This window comes from Camelus dromedarius, chromosome 3, assembly GCF_036321535.1.
Source record: "Camelus dromedarius isolate mCamDro1 chromosome 3, mCamDro1.pat, whole genome shotgun sequence".
NCBI lineage: Eukaryota > Metazoa > Chordata > Mammalia > Artiodactyla > Camelidae > Camelus > Camelus dromedarius.
Window position 1 is genome coordinate 64,696,312 of NC_087438.1, and position 21,882 is coordinate 64,718,193.

The 21,882-nt window shown below is 36.9% G+C and overlaps 2 protein-coding genes across 6 annotated transcripts in view; one reads left to right on the plus strand and one right to left on the minus strand.

Annotated features, from left to right (window-relative positions):
- The window catches only part of SKIC3 (SKI3 subunit of superkiller complex), a 136,786-nt gene that overhangs the window by 62,640 nt on the left and 52,264 nt on the right, over positions 1 to 21,882 (minus strand). For 2 of the 4 annotated variants that reach the window (XR_010379210.1, XM_010993956.3), the window contains exons 1-8: positions 17,454 to 17,525; positions 10,380 to 10,470; positions 7,032 to 7,175; positions 5,871 to 5,962; positions 5,392 to 5,467; positions 4,725 to 4,865; positions 2,333 to 2,431; positions 2,118 to 2,226 (exon numbers count right to left, since the gene is read on the minus strand). Coding sequence is in view for 3 of the 4 variants with exons in the window: in XM_010993956.3 (XP_010992258.2) it covers positions 2,118 to 2,226; positions 2,333 to 2,431; positions 4,725 to 4,865; positions 5,392 to 5,467; positions 5,871 to 5,962; positions 7,032 to 7,175; positions 10,380 to 10,470; positions 17,454 to 17,503 (802 nt within the window). In the remaining variant the exon portion in view is untranslated. Of the gene's footprint in view, positions 1 to 2,117; positions 2,227 to 2,332; positions 2,432 to 4,724; positions 4,866 to 5,391; positions 5,468 to 5,870; positions 5,963 to 7,031; positions 7,176 to 10,379; positions 10,471 to 11,774; positions 11,930 to 17,453; positions 17,526 to 21,882 lie in introns of those variants that run through there. The other 2 variants (XM_064482503.1, XM_031448544.2) reach the window with 2 other exon arrangements.
- Positions 17,656 to 21,882, plus strand: part of ARSK (arylsulfatase family member K) — a 33,406-nt gene continuing 29,179 nt past the window's right edge. The window contains exon 1 of one of the 2 annotated variants that reach the window (XM_010993954.3): positions 17,656 to 17,909. In XM_010993954.3, coding sequence (XP_010992256.1) covers positions 17,781 to 17,909 — 129 coding nt within the window. In that variant the 5' untranslated portion in view covers positions 17,656 to 17,780. The remainder of the gene's footprint in view (positions 17,910 to 21,882) is intronic. The other variant, XM_010993955.3, reaches the window with a different exon arrangement.

The window sequence follows — 21,882 nt, forward strand, 5'->3', positions numbered from 1 at the left end:
CACTTTGTCCTCTGACAGCCTACTATCCCCTTCTCATCCTCTCCCTTAAATGAAGTCAGTCGGTCCCTGAATTGCTTCTTTCCATACCTGCTAAGCACTTCTTCCTATTCTTTTTCCATCATTGTATCCCAAGTTCCAATTCAATCACTATGATCAAAAAAGACAGCCTGACTAAAGGCCTGCTAATCATAAAATTAGTTGCTCAATCTGTCAAGACAGGTCTACTTTCTGAAACACTCTTTCCTTGCTTCCTGTGTTGCTTCACGTTGAAGTCCCCCACCTTCCTCTCTGACCTCTTCGCTCCTCTGTTCTCCATTTTCCTCTTCCCTTTCTTCCTCCCTTTCCCTTCAAGCTAGCCAGCACTGCCCACGGGCCAGTTTTCACCTTTCTGCTCTTTAGTCATCCTCTGAAATCATCTACTCCATTCACCTTCACTTACATACAAATGATCTCCAAACCATACATCTAGCCTTAGTACTGATTTCTCGTTTGTAAATCCTGATGAGCATTTCCCTTTGAATGCCCATTAATATCCCCTCTGGACAACTTACCTTTCATACAAACTATCATTCCACATTAGTACAACTGAAACTGAAAATTGATTTCTTCCTCCCTTCACCTCTAAGAAATCTCCTCCCTTTTTTTTTTTCATTCACCTGTTACCTTCTGTTGCTATCATATCCCCAGTTTATTTGTTTCTAGTACCACTTAGTCTACCCAATCTAGTCTATCTTCTGTAAGTCTATCCTGCACACTGTATTAGTTTAAGACTTTATACTTCATAAATCAACTTACTAAAACACTTAAATGTTTTTTCTCATGTTAGTGAAAAGTGCTCTAGCAAGTCTATCTTTAACTCACTTAGAGTAAGGAAAAGGGGATCCACTTACTTCTCACTGTAAAAAAAATCCAAGACTGAAGGTAAGAGTTCTGGGTGTCAATTCAGACACGAGGGAGAAAAACGTACATGCTGGACTTAAAAGGAAAGTGAGAGTGGGGAGAGCCAAGACAGGTGCTATGAAACTTTTATAACAGGAATTTTCCCTCAGTTATCTCTAGCAGTAGTTTTCAACCATTTTCCAATGACGAAACATGTAATGGTCATTCATATACAAATCATTCCCCCAAGTATACTCATTTAGCAACAAGTGAAAAAACTTAAATGGATTAGGAAAGCTCTGCAATAATTTACAGGCACTACCACACGGGTGTTGGTACTGTTATTTCCATTCCAATGACTGACTTCTGTGAACTCTGTTCATTTCAGGTGAATATAGGCATGGACGGGAGTGATATTCAAATTATTCTTAAAACACTTATTCAGCACAGACAGTGGCAAAAAAGACAGTGGCTGTTGTGAAAGCCAATATGGTCAACAACCTGTAAACTGACTGACAGATACAAGACATCCACAGCTACAAATTTTGGCAACTCCCAGCACACTAGCTGTCATCACTTCTCTCTTTTCCCCCACAGAAAGTACACAAAGAAGCAAGAGCAGGAAGCACACACTAAGACACACTCTCTGACTTGAATCTGCTCTAGTTTAATACAACAGTAGTTCATTCACAAACTTCATTACTTTATCATATCACAGTAGTTGTAACAATGTACTTGTGAAATTGACACATAACATGAACACAGAGAATGCTAACCTTTCACAAAATCCTTTGCATGACATTCATCTCCCTGTGTAATACAGTACAACCCACTTAACCAAAAGCTGATTCTTTCCACTACAGCAAATAAAATTATTTTACTATTCCCAAAAATTGCACCTAGTTTCATCATACCTCTGCTTATGCCATGTGGAATATCTTTCACCTCCTACTATTCATCTAATTTTTATGGAATAGTCAAAACCCACTTCAATTCCCACCTTCAAAAAGACTTCACTGATCAATGATGAATTCAGTAACTCATAATTCCTCTGCATCACTATACTTTCCTATATTTCTTAGCTTTTTCATGGGCTCAAAGACTCACTGTACTTCCTTTTAGGTCCAGAAAATATTGAAACAATACCTTAAACACAGCATGCACTGAAACAATTTTTGATTGATAGCAACATAACTCTCACACCTCTAGGACACACAATATAATAAAAAAGAAATTACCTGATTCAATTAAATGCAAACAAAGGACTTCTAATGGATACTGTACAGTGGGGTAGATGTTTATCATTCCTTCACAGGCCTTCTTCAGCCTAGCAGTCTCATGAGGAAACTGGAAAATATGGAAGTAAAATAAAAAGCAGCAGTAAAATATGATTGTAAGCACTTTCCTAATTAGAATATAAAAGTCACATTACAGATGTTTAAAATCAACTTACTTTGGATAAGCACTGAATGAAATGTCTGTAAAGTACTTGGTGATCTTCACTAGGAATCTTGTCTGATAAGTTCAGTGCATTCTCAAAAGCAGTTAATAGCTGAAACAAAGAAACAAAAAGCTATCATCTGTAGCAAACTTAAGTGACAAAAATAACTAGTTGAACATAGAAGGGTCACTTATACAAACTACACCCTCAACTAATAACTGCAAATGTGTTTTACTGTCTAGCCCTGATGATTTCAATGGGGAAAAACTGCTTATTGAAGTTTGGAATATATCCTAACTCCAACTGGCCAGCAGGCTGCACTGAACTAATTGGGGTTAACTATAAACCAGTAACATTGACAAAAATTTCTTGTAAGTGCTTGCTGCTCCCTTCTAAGTAATGGAGAGGTACAGTCTTGTATGTCAACGTAGCTGCCACTGCTCAGACCGCTTTTAAAATATCTCTTCTGAAATCACCAGCACATTCTTTGGAAAATCTTCATGATAGCGAATCTTCAATCTCAAAAAAATTTTTTATGAAGTTAAGTTATACTTTTAGTAAAAGAAAACCAGAGATATGGCTGGACTATAATGAAATCATTTCTCTTACAGAGTATTATTAACTGATTTTGAAGAACATTCAACATTCCCATAGGAAGCCTTCTAAATGTGTCCTGAGCAAGAACAGCAATACTAGAATCCAAGGCATGCACTTTAAAGAATATTCATTTGGTTACATAAGTTCTACATTTTTAAAAATGAATTTCCATGACTTTATAATGAAAACTCATAATACAGATCACTTTCTCAAACTTTCTTTGCCAAGTATGGTATAAAGTCTACATGAATAAGTAAAATTTTACTACTCTGATAAAGTTAATGATCTTGTAAAAAAAAAGGAAGCTAACTTAAATAGTCTAGCACAGAGGGTTTTTAAAAAAGTAATGAAATTAATCCACATGGGAAAAAATGACATTTTTTAACACACTTAAATTAAGCAGTATTCTGCAGTATCATTAGCATTCAAGGTGAAAATAATTTCCCCCCTCCAAAAAAAAAATCCTTTTATCTGATTTTTAACACTTAGAAATCAAATCTTAAAATGATAAATATAATTAATTCTCTTTCATGGAGAAGTTTAATATAGGTAATTTAAAAACACATTTTACTTTTTTGATATGTTTGATATTCTGGTAACTTATACTGTTTTAAGGAAATAAGGAAGTCACAACATGAAGACATGATTTAAGAGACGTTAATAAATCACCTAATTTTGTCACTGCTCAGTTTTTTCCACAACTGAATCTATACACAGATAAACCAATACACAAACAAATGCAAATCTTATTCTCACCCTTTCGTCCCCAGCATTGAGGACACTGCCTGACATAATATTTTCTGACTAAAGGAACAAATTAATGAGTGAACAAATGAACAAACATACAAAGAAATGAGGTTCCCATCCTATATAGAGCCTATAATTGCTTATGGTTAAAAATTCCACTCAATTTAAGAGGTGTACCTCAAGTGGCTATTTACTATACTAAGAATGCAAACATTTTCTCCCATTCTGCAGATTGTCTTTTCATTTTGTGTATGGTTTCTTTTGCTGTGCAAAAGCTTTTAAGCTTCATTAGGTCCCATTTGCTTATTTTGGCTTTTTTTTCATTACTATAGGAGATGGATTGAAAAAAAAATATTGCTGCAATTTATGTCAGAGTGTTCTGCCTATGTTATCCTCTTGAAGTGTTAAGAGTATCCAGTCTTACATTTAGGTCTTTAATACAGAGAAATTGAGTTTACTTTTAAACTTACAAATATAAAAAAATAGAATGATGAAAATATTTTCCAGTTATGGTTCAAAACCAATGGGCTTTTTTATATTCTTTTAAAAATTCTTTTCAATTACTTCAAAATGTGTACCTTAAAAAGGAGTATTTCTAGGTATAAGTACTCTACTAGATACAAACATTCTAAATAAAATATTCTAGTTCAATTGTTAAACCCCAAAGTAATTTAGTACTCCTAGTTCACAAACATGAACAAACATACATTTAAGGTACAACATTTTAGAAATTACAGCAGTTTTGTAAAAGCCATTTTCATAGTTTCTTTTTCACAGTGATTAAGTAACTGATTTATTGTGGATTCTTATGAATACAAGGAAGTAAAATTCTGATACCCTGAATACTGTTTCCACTCTGTCCAGACTTAGTATGAGACTGCAGACTGCAATTCTGACTTTAAAAGGAAGAACCTCTATGAATTTAAAATTGACCATTTATAAAATATCTAGTCTGATATACAGTACTTTTCTATATTATATCATTATGTTTCCATTTTCCAAATTCAATTAAATAATCAATTTTCATGACACAAACTGCGGGGAATAAATGGGTCAGTACCAATTGCTGGGTCTCATTATTCTGATCCTCAGTGCTTTCAGCCAGCAACTGAGTCAATTTCCTCCACAGCTGATGAAGCTCTTGGTTGTCTGCACCTTCCTCCTGCCGTGTCTTTATCAATTTGTGCCATGTTCGGGCCACCTATCAAGAAGGAAATTGAAAATGGTTACTTTAATTATTAAAATGCAATTAAAAATATAAAATCTGCAAATCAAAATATTTTTTATCTGCTAATATGTAAAAATAGAAAAAGCACAGAACTCCATCTATTATGAACTCCATAAACAGTAAGATAATTGGACAAATCCACATGGCCCTTATATTAGAAGCATGGCTGAGATAGCAGAGTACAACCGGGAATAATGACTACATGCCCCCATCCTCATAACTCACAGCATCATCTCTGGAGACACCACAAATGGGTCACTAAATTTTACAGATTGTACTTTTACTTATTTTATTTACTTCTGCACAGCTTCAAAACCTTTTTGACATTATGATATCTAAAATTTGAATTCCAATTTACAGCTTTCAAAGCACTATAATTTATTTTAATAACATACTACACATTAATTTTTTAAAATTTTTCCTTAAGCTAAATGAAAGCTTTCCTCTAATAACGGTTTTATTAAAAGAAATCTACTACCCCAGCAAATCATTAACCAACCTCTATGTGTTTCTTTTCTTGGTAATACAGATCCACAAGTTTCTTACAGACATCACACCACTTCTGTTTGTCAACACTTAGAATTAAAAAAAAAAAAAAAGGATTTTGAATCTGGTTAATGAAAATAAACAAGGACTTAAGACATAAAAATTTACATATCCCCAAATACTGTCAGGCACTATTTTAAATTAGAACATATTCTCTATCATACTACAGTGAAATTTTATAAAATGAGCCTCTCATAAAAAAGAAAAGGTTTAAGAAATGTTATCTTTCATTATATTGACTGAAAATAATATCAAAGTTCTCAAATTAGTCAAGCCTCTGTTTCAACCAAAATCAAAAGATTCTGTAACACTTTGAAAGAAAAGTAATTCCCAGTTCCCAGTAAATGTTCAGATTACTTCTGTATAATTTTTAATCAGTTTATTCTAATTCAAGCTTTTAAAGAAACTAGCTTCTCCCCACATATTGATTACCTTTCATAAAGATCCAGGAGCTTTTGGTAAACACCAGGTAAGTCATCCTTAGCATTTACATGATTACATTTCTCATACAAGTTTGCTAACCCCTAAAAAAAAAAAATAGTAGAGATTATTCTTCCAAAAATGTCTAGTGTGCTCACATTTATTTTACTAAATAAAGTGACAACCAATAGAGATTATTTATGGTAGAGATTATTATAATTTGTGGATGGAAGCATATGTCTGGGATTTGCCTCCAAATAACTATGGGTAGGAGAGAATAGGAAAAAGCATAGATGGAAAATATTGGCCACAAGTGGATTTTCACTGAGGCTGGGTTATGGGCACAGATGGGTTCATTTTACTGTTCTCTTTACTTTTGAAAATATTTGAAATGTCTCACAATAAAAAATGCCTTTTAATAATTATTATGCAATCTTAACCCCTAAGATTTTACCACGTGACACTACTTTTATATGGTCAGACAAGAAAAACCCAAGTAGTCTGTGGAAACGGTCATTTTTGCTTCAACTGAAGATCAGCTATCCTAAACCAGTCAGTACATAATAAAAGCAGGCACCAGAGAGATGTTACCAGATATGCCGACTCATGTTCTGGTTCACGTGAACCTGAGACAAACAGGCTCATGTTCTCTAGGCCTACTACTTCCTATTAATCACAGTTTCTAAGATGTGATTGAGATGAAACAGAATTATTAAATACAAAAAAGCTGGAGAAGCCAAGTAAAAAGCACAAAGACTATTAAATAAGAAAAAAGATTTTAACTAGTACTCAAAAGTACAAAGTTTCAAAATTTTGTATAATTTTTTAAAAAGCACATTAATATACATTTCTTCTTCCCTTGGGTAAGCATAAAGAATATTCTTGATATATCTCTCATATGCACATATAATTAAGTTGGAGATATATATAATCATGTTTTAATTTCTGTCGTAACATGGACACTGGATTGGATGTTCAACAGTGATAAAAAGCATCCTTGGCACCACTTTTTTTTAAACTGACTTTCAGGTTTAGAAGATCAATAAATGTAATTTTTTTCCTATGTTGGGTAAATGGAGGCTTAAATGCTTACTATAAAGCTGTTACCCCTATTTTTAAAAATGAGGAAAAGTTCTTTCCTATAACACAGTTTAAAAAAAAAAGTCTACATACCTGCCAAGCTAGTAACTGGTCTGGCTCTAGTTCTGCAGCCTTCTTATAGGCACCCTGGGCCTGGTCAGGCTGTTCCAGCTCGGCTGCAGCAACACCAATAAAAACCCAGGCATTGTAGTTATTTTTCTCTTGTTTTAACACTGTCTGATTAAAACATTAAAAGAGAAGGTCATTAAATTTTGGGAGCTAATGGACAAACAACAATAAAAAGACCACCTACTTAAAAGTCAGGAAATCTGGATCCGCCACTAACTGGGCAATCTTAAGAATACCACTTAACCTCTCTGGTCTTCAGTTTCCTCAGGAAGAGAGGGAGTTGGACTGGATCAGTGATTGCAAGGGATCTGAAATATGAGGCATATTTTTTAAAAGCTACCAAAGTAATCCTGATGCCTCTACCAAATGCCTCCCTCTGCCTCGTGAGAACACTGGGTATAAAAAGAACAATAAGACTGTTCTTACCACCCAACCAACCCACCTGCCTCCACGCCACACTGCTACTAGTCACTCACAAAACCACTTTCGATATCATTTCACCTCATCCAACGCCCATATTTTCCTTCTCTATGATAACATTTCCCCACGTTACACAGATTTTTCACTGAAATTATAGGCTAGGAAAGTAGGTTGACTCCAATGTGACTGTATCAAATACGTTAAAAAAAAAAAACAGTGGCAATGAATATTTAAACAACACCTGTCAACTAGAATAAGAATTATATGCAGAGTTATTTCTTTCAGAAGTAACTACTACTTGCTCAGGTAAAAGAGTTTGAAATAGAAAGCAAAGATGTTCCAGTGAAAGAAAAACAAAACTGGTAGCTAAAATGAAATTAGCTTGTAAGGTTTTACATATTATAGAGAAAATAAAAACATTTCCATGAGTTGAACCAGTCAGATTAGGCTTATGTGCATCCACGTAATGCTTCTAGCAATCTGTCACCAATATATCTTACAAATTCCATCATATCCCATAATGCTAACTCCCAAAAAACCAACAACAAGATAACTACCAAAGCTAAGCTCCCAACACTGGGGCCTTATTAACACTTGTGACCCCAACACCAACATAACTGCTGAACAAATGACATATGCCATCGTCAACCAGCAATCAGTAAGGACCTGCTATCTGCCTAATGACCAGGTTTTCAGAATCTGAAACAGACTTTTAGGGAAATAATTATAACAATGTAGTGAAAGCAGATATGGAGTTCTAGGATAACATAAAGAAAAAAGTGCCTGACTCCAAACTCCATCTGCACAAGCCAAAGGAGGCTCTCTGAGGTATAGAGGCACATGGGCAGACAAGGTGCCAGATCAGACAAGACAAGGCAAATACACTAAGATGCACCATCTCTTCAATAAAAATATCACTGAGGCTCAATCAACATTCTGCATTACTACACCTAAGTAATTACACATTTGCCACTAATTCCTCATCTTTGCTTTCTAGTTGAATCTCTCCAGTATAAATCATAAGCTTCTTGGTGGAATTCATATCTGAATCAGAAAGAAGACTGCTGAGGTGCTGCTGCATATATAACAGAAGCAACCTCCTTTGTGTATTAGTTAGATAAGCTCAGTGCTGAAGAAAACAGTCCCTCCCCCTCCCCTACCTCCTTCTTCTCTCACCCAGTTTGAACAGACTGCCCACTCTCTTCTGTGTAAGGGTCAGTTCTGTAACAGCTTCCATCCCTGCTGGGCTCACTCACCACTAGAAGCCTAACCTCTCAAGGGCATCCTTCACCCTTCACCCCTTAAGACTCTCATCCTATACTGCTATGCATTTCCCCCACTCTTACCCAATTCTCTCCCTCTCACTGTCCTAAACTTTTTATTGTAACCTCTAGAACTTCCAATCTGGACCAGTCACGTTCCCTCTATATTTTTAACCTTTCTTTTAACTGTCGCAAGTTCTGCCTCGAAGAAACGTGGCTATTCCCTTATGGATCTCAGATGCTGCAGCTGATTTCTTTTTTTGTACATCCCACATATCATGGAGCAGGAGGTAAGGAAAGGGTTCTCCTTGCTCACACTGTCACCTACATCCTTCTTCTGCTCCTCCTTTGAAAATCCCAATACCCTGAAGGTCGAGCCATCAAGCTATACTATCCTTCTGGTCGCTACCATCTACCAACCTCCTAGGAAGTCCTCTTTCCCTCACTGAAAATACTGTATCCTTCCTCTCCACTTCATTCCCTGTAATCACTCTAACATTTACATGGATGACCCACTGAACACCAAGGTCTCCCACCTACATAACCTCGGCACTACTCAGCCATCCAAACCCTGGATTTCCAACATGCACCACCCCTATCCTCCCAGTTCAGTTACTGTAAAGGGGACAATTCTTTAACCTCTATTATGCCCATTTTTTCCTACCTCACCCCCCTCTTCCACTATCACCTCATTTCTCAATTCTTGTCTCTCCTTTACCAGCTTAGACTCCACGACCCATCACTGTCATCATTCCTTTGCTTCTTTCCCCTCACCTTTCTTACTATCCATAGTTGAATTCCATCCTGCCCACCCACCTCCAAGCCTGAGAAGTTGAACATGAAGGAAGAAACTACACAGCTGAGTTCACTGATTTCACTTTAATAACAGGAAACTTCAAATGAACATTCATTAGAGCCTGGGAATCCTTCCAGTCCTCACTAGTAAGTTCCTTTTCCCACTATGAATAATAACAATCTCACACCTTCTTTCATCTCAAACCTCCTATACGACTCCTCCTCCATACTTAGCTTATACTTCACTAGGAAAACAGAAGCCATCAGAGGGGAACATTTATCTTCCCACCCTCAAATCTACAAACCTGACAGCTATGAATCTCCAACTACCTTCCCTCCTGTTAAGATGAAAAAAGTATCAAAGCCCCTCCTCTCAAGCTCTGGGTCCCATCCCACTCACCTTCCCAAGGACTTCACTCCCACCACTAGCCTGCATCCCTCCTGCACCTCCAGCTTCTCCCTCTGAACCAGAACATTCCCATTAGCATATAAAGGAACTTCAGAATCTTGATTCTCCCATCCACAAACCAAAGAGAATTAAAATGTCAACATACCATTAAAGGATTAAGACATTAAGATACAACAGTGTTCCGTGGTACAACCCATCAAAAGATACCAAAGAGACATTCAGGTTTTGAGCACTAGGCTTTGATTAAGTTACCAAAACAGAGAAAGACAAAAGTAGCCTGTCCTAGTAAGAATCTCACTCTGATGGTTCTACTAAATGGCCTGACCACTTCTGTTATACCCAGACAGGAAATGAGTCACACATTACAAATTAATTATGCTTATAAATGGGTAACATTTTTTTGTGGAAGAAAAAAATATCAGTTACCTTACAATGTTTCAAAGCTTCTTTGTATTCTTTGTTTCTAATTGCATCTCGAGCACTTTTTAGAGCAGTCTTTACTTCCTTGCTGGACATTCTGTCAAAATAAAAAGCCTGAATGAAACTACAGTGATAAGTACTTAACTGTAACAGTTCCAACAAACTTAACAAACTTTACCTCTAAAAAATGCACGTATAATTCCTTCTACATGGAACGTTCTTTCTCCCTAAAATAAACATAGCTTATTCTCTCATCTTTTCAGGTATTTACTCAAGTCACTTCCTCAGTGAAACCTTCCCTGGCCATAATATTTAAAATTTCAACACTTGCTTCTCTGCACTCCCAACCACTCAATATTCCCTAACCTCCTCCCTAACATTGCATTTATTTTTCTTCAAAGCACTTATCATCATCTAATATAGTATTATATATTTTATTTATTTATCTTATTTGTTTTCTGTTCCCCAACTCCACCAGAATGTAAGTTCTATGCAGGCAGGGATTTTTGTTTGTTTTTAACTGCTGTATCCTCGGCATCTAGTATCTGACAGATTGAATATACTAAAAATGTTTGTTGAAATTGACTTGTATTTGAATTATATTTACTCTCAATATAGTAAACTAAAACACATGTTATCTTATGGACCAAGACCCCAAACACATACCAATCTCAATCCAATTCCACACAAAGCAGGTAGAACAAGCCCAAGACATACAGTAAAAACACTAATACAGATAAATTTCAGTAACTATGATGTAAGAGCTTAAGAAAGCATTCTGTTTTAATGTTAGTTTCTATAAAACATAAATTAGGATATTAACTTTCCTCACAGTAAGGATTACTTTAGGATTACAGTATACAGTATTCTTTATAATTAAGTATATTAATTTAATTTTAAATAAACTAGTATTCCTTAAGATCTCACAACTTATACTGCTTTACCAGTAAACAAGTCAAATTCAATCACAACTCAGTGTTGGAAAAAGAAACATTTGTATTTTTTTCCAGCTCCACTGAACTCTAACCTCAAGAAGGTACAACAAAGCTAGGTAAACACTAGGTCATCATAGACTGCTGATGTTCAAGGCAGCAAAATGACAAAAAGATGGCTCGCTGACATGGTATACTGACAGTCCTTTATGTCCAAAGAGGCTGAGGCAGAAGTACAAGATCAAAGAAATTCAAGAAGCTAGGGAACTTTTTTAAAACATAATCCTTTTGACTCAAAGAATTTTAGATTCAAATAATATAAAAACTAAGATATCATAATATCAATTTATTTGCAGCCAAAATGAGATTCCCTAAATAGGCAGAAAGGTGACTTTTTACCCAGTTACAATAGTCATACAATTAAAGCAACATATTTCATGTGTTCTTCTTTTAGAAACTTCTCTGTTACCTGAAATTATCTTGGCATAAATTTATAGACACAAACTTCAGAAGGATTTTTTTTAATAGTCTACAAATCTTGTTTGGAGCAGGCAATAAATTTCTTTGCTGATTTCACATTAAGTTTCTCACACCAAAGTTATCTTTGGTGGATAAACCTGCAGACTAAAAAGAAGAGAACATCAAAGATGATGACAAATAATCTGGACCAATGGGAAGGGATAGAGACATCAAGGGAAATAAAAATCAAGAGATGTCCATATCAGAAAAGAATAAAAACAGCTTCAAGATACTAAGCAAAAACAAACAGAAGAATGCAAGATTCCCAGGACAAAGATCACCAGGTTTTCTATCATCTAGCGTGTGAGTGGGTTCGAGTGCAATAGGAGCTCGGAGAAGAGAAGAAGTGTGGTGTGAAGTAACCACAGCGACTAGGAGGAGAAAGGATTTGGAATGGCGGGAGGAAGGAAAATTACTCCAGTCACAGGCACTGCAACAGAGTCAGAAGACAGAAATGAACGTGGCACATGTAGGAAACAATGAGGAAACTGGGCTGAATGGAACAGAAGGGACTTGCTGAAGAGAAGAAAATTAGGCTGGGTAGGCAAAGGAGAGCACCAGATTGCAAAAGACTGCAAATCAGACAGACAAGCCTGGATTTCAATGGAGCAGCAAACACAGAGCTGTCAAATGCTTCTAAGTAGGTAATCTGCAAAGACCGTGTGGACAAACTCCACTCTTCTCTTGGTAACCAATTCTACCGTTCAGTCCCCTTCTATACCCTATGTGTCCTCACACGTAATTACAACTACTCTTGCTGCAAGGGAATCCTCTATCCTTCTCTTCCTTTTCCTTCTTCATTTGATTCCACAGTTAGCATAACAAGCTAGCACTGAGGCCCTCTCTCTTCACCTGAAATACATACATATACCATAAATATCACTTTCAGGAGATTATTTTTCAAAAAGACAAAATAATCTACCGCTTTCCAGTCCTGAAAGTTTCTTCCTCTTTTGTGGGGAGGTGGCGTGGAGAAGGAAGAGGCTCATTCACTCATTTTCTAAACAGAGCTTTACAGGGCACCTACTAGGTACCATCAAATCCATTTCCTTCACAAGAGTATAAAACCCGACTACACACAATGGTTCCACGTAACCTCACATTCGTCTCCTTGGGATACTTCCCTCTATTCCCAGTGTTCCTGACACTCCAAAGAAAAACCTAGCTCTCTTACAAGTGTCTTTAAGAGTCTCCCACAGCTCCACACACTTTCCCTTATACCTCTCCTCCCATTGTTTCTCCGCAAGCTCAATGATTTTTTTTTAAACAAGAGCATTCCTTTTGCACATTTTCACTCAATGTAGTTTTTTTTTACTACCAACCTAAAGGATTTTTATTCAACACATCAAGAATAAAAAGTAGCAACAACAGCACTTTAAAAAAGTTAGAAAGTGACAACCATGCCAAAAGACAATGATATGCCTCAGAACTAACAAATACAGGCAGATGAACTGATATGTCTACACACCCCAGCTAAAGCTATGGGAACTTAAGTTATATTCAGTTGTGCAGATACAAAGATTCCACAACGTAAAATTTAAAAGAATACTGATAAAAAATAGTAACAATAATGACAATGGAAGATAATTACAGAAAAGCAAAATATGATAACTTTAAACCTAATGACAAAAGTCTGAAGGTACTTGGTGATGATCTCTAATCTGGTGTGATGACCTCTAATCCAGTGTGATGACCTACACCATTAAACCTTCCTTCTGACAGGAACTGGTACCTACAATCACTAAGTAAAAGTAGACTCCAATTACCTATTATTTACTATTCTAGACATTTAACCTTTTACCTACTATCACTACCTCTATCTTCTTTTTAAACTGAGTTGCAGATTGTCCCTTAAATGTTTATCCATCTAAATCAAGTAAAATATAAGACAGGCACATTAAAAAGATGATGTACATAACCCAAAACATAATGAATTCAACACATAAGATTCAGGTTCAATTTTCATAATTCATAATTTAAAACATAAGAAATAATTATATACAATTTTTCACCTTTTTTCCCCCAAAGAGACACTAATCTTAATCTCCAAATTTCTGAATTGGTCTATACTGTGTTTCTGTAGCTTCAAGGTGATAAATGGAACTTCCATAAGCAATCAGAAAGATTTGGAAAATTCCATAAACTCAAAATACACTGACTTCAGTATAAAAAACTGAGCCAGAAGAGAGTATCACCTACTTCCATGCTACTTTGCTTGGAACGTAGGGCAATTAAGGGCACTTCTTTATTCCCAATTTGCAACCTGACTACACTAAGGTGAACCTTATTCTAAGCCACATAAGGAATTATAAATGTGAAAAAAGTTACCCACATCATGCAACTAGTTTGTAACTTAATGAAATTAGAGCAAAGTTTTTTAAATATGAAAAATCTGAACAGCCATCTGAAATACTACATGACTACAAAATCTAAGTATCTTTTGATGGCAAATCTGGAATGGATTCTGTCAGACAAAATTAATCTAGAATGTTTCCTGGAAAGAGTGGAGGTGGTTTTGAAAAACTGAATGAAGTTTTTTTTTTTTTTAAAAAAGGGAAAAAAATGCTACTTTAGAACTAGGAAATGAACAAAATTTAGGTGAAACAGGTGGGGAAAGACAAGAAATAAAAGTGAGTTTACTGTCCTAAAACATACATACTTAAAAAGAATGGTTAGCTCCACAGAAAGGGGTCTTACTGGTAAGAAAAGAAACTACTGTGATCCCAACAAAGTTTAGGAAAATAAAATAAAAGTTAAACAAGGGGTGAGGAAGTCAAATAAAAGTTAAAGTCTGACTCTCCATTTCTTTAAGGCCCCAACCAGCCACAAGTGATTATCCTCCCCACCCAATCTGATTTTACTGATTTACTGATTTATTCAGTCATTTCAACTCTGTTCTTAAAAAACACCCCAGATTTTGTCAGCCCTTTCATTCAGCCATATCCATCCACCAAGTCAAGACGGATGGATCAAGTCTCCGCAGATCTTGGGCACCTTCACCTCCAAACCTATGTCCTCGTTAATAAAGTGAGGATGACATCCCTTAACTGACACGTACGTGGACGGAGTACCTGAACATGGTATCTACCAGTTCCGTTCTCTTTATCTCCTGCCACCCTCTCAACCAACTTCACTACTTTTTTCCCCATTCTTAACCTACAATGGTTATTATATGCTTTTTCTGCACATTAAAAATCCCCAGTTCTTCCTTGATCTCTCAAGAGGTAACTTTCTGGTCTATGTTCCTCAAAGATGGCTATCATCAAACACAATCCTCTTCAAATCAGTCATTACACGAATACTAGACTAAAGCCTGCAAAGGAAACCACTCCTCTGAAACACTGAAGCACTTAGTGATTGAGCCACTCAACTGAAATTTAACAGATGCTTTATGTTCTACACAGAGGCACTATGTCTTTCAGATCAAAAAAAACCTAAGTAAAGGTAATACATTTTTGGAGTTCCTTACATATCCAACACCTGCTCAGTACTATGACCTTCCAGCTGCCAAAGCCTACTCAAAAACATTTAGTTCTTAGTTTCTCCACAGTCAAAAAGCAGTAATTCTCAATTCGCTAAAGTGAGAAAGGAAGAATCCCTTTTTCAGTATTAGCTCATGTTACTTTTTATACTTTGATACTGTTATTAAATGAACAACACACATTGAGATGTGCACATACAACTCAAAAGTACTTCTTCTGACAAAGTAAGTTACTGATGAGCAAACATGCATTATGTCCAGGAAAGAGTGAGCAAATAACAAACAAACCTGAAACTATCTGATAATTGCCTAGGGAAGGCCTGGGGGTGGGGGAGGATTGGTGGGGAAGGTGAGAAGGGTTTTTCGAAAGGAGAGATTATTCATGTAAAAGTGAAGCTCGATGGACTAATTGAATAGTCCAAAGTAAAGGGAGACTAACTTCGGCTCAAAAGAAGAGCTTTTAATAATTTGACCTGTACAAATATGGAATGGGCTGCTCAAAGGAAGTGTGTTTCCCATCACTGGAGATGAAAAAGCACAGACTGCACAATCCACTTGGCAGGAATATCACAGGACAAACTGAATGTCAGATGAGAAGTAAATCTAGAAGCCTCTTAGATTCTTCCAGTGCCATGTGTCTGGGGCCCTAAAATATCCATCTTGACCCAACCCACTCCAGCACCTGCTCCCACTGACACTGTTCAGTGGGAGAGAGAAGAAAAAGATGTGTCCTGTCATCCTGACGAAGAACTCAAAATACACGTTCTGTGAAAACAAGGCCATAGAGAGTAAATAGTTTATAAAATCAATACTATGCCACAGATGAAATTAAATATATTTTTCACAAATCTCAATGTCAGTCAACATTGTTTCTATGGTCAAGTGTGTTCTACATTCCAAATTAACTCAACACAGATATTTGAAACATATCCTGTTCACGAGGGAGCCTGTGTATTACCTTTCAGGCTGTATTATTACTTCGCTTCTTTTCCCTAGAGTGTAAGTTACTTGTGGTCAGGGACTATTGCTTATATACTTATATGCTCCCATAGATCTTTAGCATGCTGCCTGATTCACTTTGCTGCTTCTCTAATAGAGATTAGGTTCACTAGAATGCCATGACATTTTGCAGTTTAACAGAGACAGAGCATTGCAATGAGTTAGGGCTCAAATTAAAGTCATACTCAGACTGGCTTCCTGTGTAACCTTGGACAAGTCATTTAACCTGTCTAACTCTCAGTTTTCCTATCTGAAAAACGGTGAAAGTGAGGATTACAGAAAATATTCCATGTAAGTACCTGACACACGGTAGGTGCTCAATAAATGTGTAGTATAATGCTCAGCACATAATAAGTTCCATGCAAGTATTAAATAAATAAGTTCTGTCCCTTATTACAATTATATTATGCAAAAAAACTGTCAGATATCAGTATTTAAAGTTGATTTTATGTAAATAAATGCAAATCCTCCTTTTCCTGTCAAAATACTAAAACGACTAATGTGATGCACAAATTACATACCTGAAACCATGATAATGAAATCAAGAATTTGGCTCTGGGACAGAAATCTGCTTCTTCCAGATTTCTCTCAAGGAGTTCAACAGTCAAGAGGATCAGTGATTTTTCAAAACCATTGCAGCAAAACAATGGTATTCTGAACCCACGTCAGTTAACAGAACACGTCACACAGCCCAACATTTCTTCCTGTGAGAGCCCGCTCAGCCTCTCCTTTGCACTCTGAAGGCAAGGTGCGCCTAAGCTTATTCCCACCTAGAAGGTGAAACTTTTCTTACTAGGCCCCGCTCCTCACTCAACCGAAGCACAATAAATCTTTACCGCACGGACAAAGCGGGGAATAAGGTAAGGCAGGCTAGAAATATCCCTGGGGGGTAAGTATCTGAGAGGCCACACAGTATCCACATCGCACCTTAGGCGGTCCAGAGGCCCCACAAAGAAAAGCCCGATCCAACTTAGTGACAATCGCCCTGCCACCTCATCATCGCCAAGTTCACGGACTCCCCCAACACTCAGCCACGCTTGCTTGGCGCAAAACGAGCAGCCTCGGCCCCTGATCCTTTCTCTCTCTAGGTACCATTTCAAATGACTACCGGCTCCAACTTCTGCAAAAGCGACAGCGACCAACACCCACCTGGGACAGATGCTTCTCCTACAAACGCCAAGTCTGGCGTCAGAGCGCATGCGCACTTCCCAGGCATCGCTCACGTGACTGGAAGCGGCTGGGTTTTAGTTTGCTCGGTATTTGATTAAAAGGTCTTAACTGTGAGTTGAGGAAGAGGAATTCCTCCTGTGCGCATGTGCGCACTCCGAGCCTAATGGGAGTTGTAGTTCTACGGGTGAAGCGCATTGAGGAAACCGAACTGCGGTGTGTGCGATCCCCGCCCTCCTCTTCTCCGGAGGGTGTTCCTAGAGGGAGGGGGCGGGCCCAGCGGCCCGGCTCTCAGAACCGATCCCGGTGATGCTGCTGCTGTGGGTGTCGGTGGTCGCAACCTCGGCGCTGGCAGCACCAGCTCCTGGGGCAGGTGGGCAGAGGCGGGGAGCTTGGCCAGATGCGCCTAACGTGGTGCTAGTCGTGAGCGATTCCTTCGTAAGTATCGAAAGGCAGGGGAGGGGATGCCCCGCTACACACTCGCGACCGGCCCTCAGCCCTTCCTGTGCTGCAGGCTTTGGGGAGCAGAATCTGAGCTTTCAAACAAGCTTTACCCCGATGCAAAGTAAGAAATGTAATTTGTCTTGAGGCCCCGTACACACATACGTACACCACGTAGATACGCATATAACACACTTAAAACAATACTTCAGTAAGGTGCACTCCGATTAGTGTCTTTGCACATTTACTTTAATTGCTGGCCTCGCCCAACTAAATTATCTTACCATTACTAATAAACTTTCAGTCGACTCGATTGTGGGGGTAAAATAACATTCTGCATCAATATAAAAGCCTATTAGCTTTCTATTGGTCACTGTTATTTTTATTACCAGGGTATCTGATAATCCTGTTAGTGCTGATTTATATTCGTTAGTTGGTATAATTTGATCAACTTGCCCATGTTCCAGATAAACTGTGTCTATGTGTGTTCGTGTTTAATCTCAAATTTGAACAGTTTTTGGAACTTTCCCAAGCCAAAAACTAAACAGAATACTACTATCAACATTACCTGATACTTCTAGTATTATCCATAATATTAAAACTACTGCTTGAACGAATGCTTGGATACTAATTATAATATTAATTTATTATGACTGGATGTTACTGTGGTCACACAGATTGTTGGTGTTAAGCGTGTCTGGCACCAAAGAGTGCTTTTAATCATTATGTTGTATTGTCTTCCTCATAGATTAACCAATGATGATTAAAGTTACATAATCTGGAAATACCCATAGATTTGTTAAGAATATTACTTAAAGTAATCTTTATGATTAACTAAACTTAGAGACCAGGCAATATTGGAGAGTAACAAGAAAGAGGTTTATTAGGGAATGCTCCTGAGATCAAAGGGAAAGGAAGGAAGCAGGATTTTGCAGAGAGAAGTCAAGTTTTGTCATTATCTCATTGGAGGCCTCAGCTGGTCTTATAGGTAGCTGTCAAATTGGAATGATGCTTCAGAACTGTTTACACTTGGGGTGAAGGGGCCAGGCCTTTGTACCCTCATGTTGGATGGCCATTATTTGTGGAATGTTCCCAGGATGGGACGTCACCTTGGGCAAGGCAACTCTTCAGCAGAGGCAACTTTCATTCCTAAAAGGGAATCTGGGTGCTGCATCACAACATCCTAGAAACTTCCAAAGATGACTGAAATATTTGGTTTATTTTTTTGGTATGGTATGAACACATATTTTATATATTTGTGTATATAAATACATAAATATTCTATGCAGACTAATATCTCTTATAGATATAGAGGTACAGATCCTGAAAAAATAACTAGCAAACCAAATTCAGTAATATACAGAAAGGATTATACACTATAACTAAGTGTGATTTACCCTCAAATGTAAGCTGGGCTTAATATTTGAAAATCAGCTGATGTGATACACCACATCCATTGAATAAAGGGCAAAAAATACATGATCATTTCAATAGATGCAAAAAGAACATTTAACAGAATTCAATAACCCTTCATGATAAAAGCACTCAGCAAAGTAGAAATAGAAGAGAATTTCTTCAAACTGATAAAGAACATCTGCAAAAAAGCCAGAGCTAATGTTATACTTAACAATAAAGGACTGAATGTTTTCTCCTACAGATCAGGAACAAGACAGGGCTATCTGATCTCACTGCGTCTGTCCAGCAATTGTGCTGGAGGTTCTTGCCAGAGAATTAGACAAGAAAATGAAATAAAAGTCATCTAGGTTGGAAAGGAAAAAGTAAAAGTATCTCTATTTGCAGATAACATAATTTTATATAAAGAAAATCCTAGGGAATCCACTACAAAACTTTTAGAACTAATAAGTTAGTCTAGCAAGGCTGTAGGATAAAAGATCACAAAAAGCAATTGTATTTTTATACATTTGTTTACTGAAAAAATGGAAAATAAAATGAACAATTCTATTTAAAATAGCATCAAAAAATGAAATACGTAGGAATAAATCTAACCAAAGAAGTTCAATTCTTATACTCTGAAAACTGCAAAACATTGTTGAAAGAAATTAAAGAACGTCTAAATAAATAATTAACATTTATGAATCAGATTTAATATTGTTAATATAGTAATAATCACCAAACTGATCTACAGATTCAATGCAATCTCTATAAAAATCCCTATGATGGTTTTGCAGAAGTAGAAAAACCCATCCTAAAATTAACATGGAAATTCAAGGGACCCAGAATACCCAATAAAATCTTGTAAAAGAAGAACAAAATTGGAGGACTTACACTTCCTAATTTCGAAAGTTACCACAAACTACAGTAATCAAGAGAGTGTGTTACTGGCATAAGTACAGACAGACATAGAAATCAGTGGAATAGAATTAAAAGTAGAGAAATAAACTCACATTTATAGTCAATGATTTTTCAATAAGGGTGCAAAGACCATCTAATAGGGAAGAATAGACTTTTCAACAAATAGCACTGGGAAAACTGACTATCCACGTGCAAAATGCCTCACACCATTTTCAAAAAGTAACAAAATGAATCAATAAATCAAACATAAAAGCAAAAACTATATAATTCTTAGAAGAAAACATAGGTACAAATCTTTGTGACCTTGGATTAGGCAATTTAAAAAATGGGCAAGAGATCTGAATACACGGTTCTTCAAAGAAGATACATAAATGGCCAATAAGCACATGAAAAGATACTCAACATCATTCATCATTAGGGAAATGCAAATCAAAACCACAATGAGACACCAGTTCACAACCACTAAGATGGCTATAATGAAAGAGACACAATAACTAGAGTCAGCAAGAATATGGGAGAATTTCAACACTTACACACTACTCATGGGAATGTAAAATGGTGCAGCCACTTTGGAAAACAGCTTAGCAAATCCTGCAATGTTAAAGATGAGTTACCATATGATCCAGCAATTCCACTTTGAGGTATATATCCAAGAGAAATGAAAACATGTGGCCACACAAAAACTTGTACATGAATGTTAATACTGCCAAAAGAACAAAAAGTGGAAACAACCCAAATATCCATCAACTGATACATGGATAAATAAAATTCAGTAATATTATTCAACAATAAAAATAAATGCAGTACTGATACATGCTGAAATGTAGATGAACCTAGAAGTCATTATGCTAAGTGAAAGGAGCTAGCTACTCACAAAGGACCACATATTATATAAGTCTATTTAAAAGAAATGTCCAGAGAAAGCAAATATATAGAGACAGAAAGTAGAGACAGAAAGATCAGCAATTGCCTAGGGTCTGGGGGAATGGGAGGATCAGTGAGTGACGGCTAAGGAATACAAGGTTTCTTTGGGGGAGGATGAGAATGTTCTAAAATCGATTGTGGTGATGGTTGCACAACTCTGAATATACTGAAAACCATTGAATTGTACACATTAAATGGGTTAGTTGTATGATGTGTGAATTATATCTTAATAAACCCAGTTTTGAAAAGAGAAAATAAGCACCTCTGCCTAGGTCTTAAGGGGCATAAGGATCTTCTCTGCCTCCCCTCTTCCATCCCTGCATCTGCACTATTTATAGTTTTGGTGAGGTTTCAGGAGTGGGAGGTGGGGTCAAGCTGTATACCACAGAATCTAGTGAGGATCTCATTCAGTCTGATGGACAGATCTGAGAAGAAAGCTCCGAACAGTTTTGCTGTGATAATAGATCAGACAGTTAAAGTTACTGTTAACATTCTTTCATCAGAATGATGTCTTGAAATCTAAATTTCACTCGTTTTCCCTGTCCCAGAAGGATGAGGAACTGACTACCAAGTCATGGTTCTAGAAGGAGCAATCCAGATCACAGATCCATATCTACCCAAAGGCTCATCCAGCCCAAGGAGGAAAATGCCTGGACCAATGAGAGTCTAGAATAATAGCAGAATGTAGGAATTAAGGCACTTGGTGTCATTTTGGTCACTTTTATACAGAAAG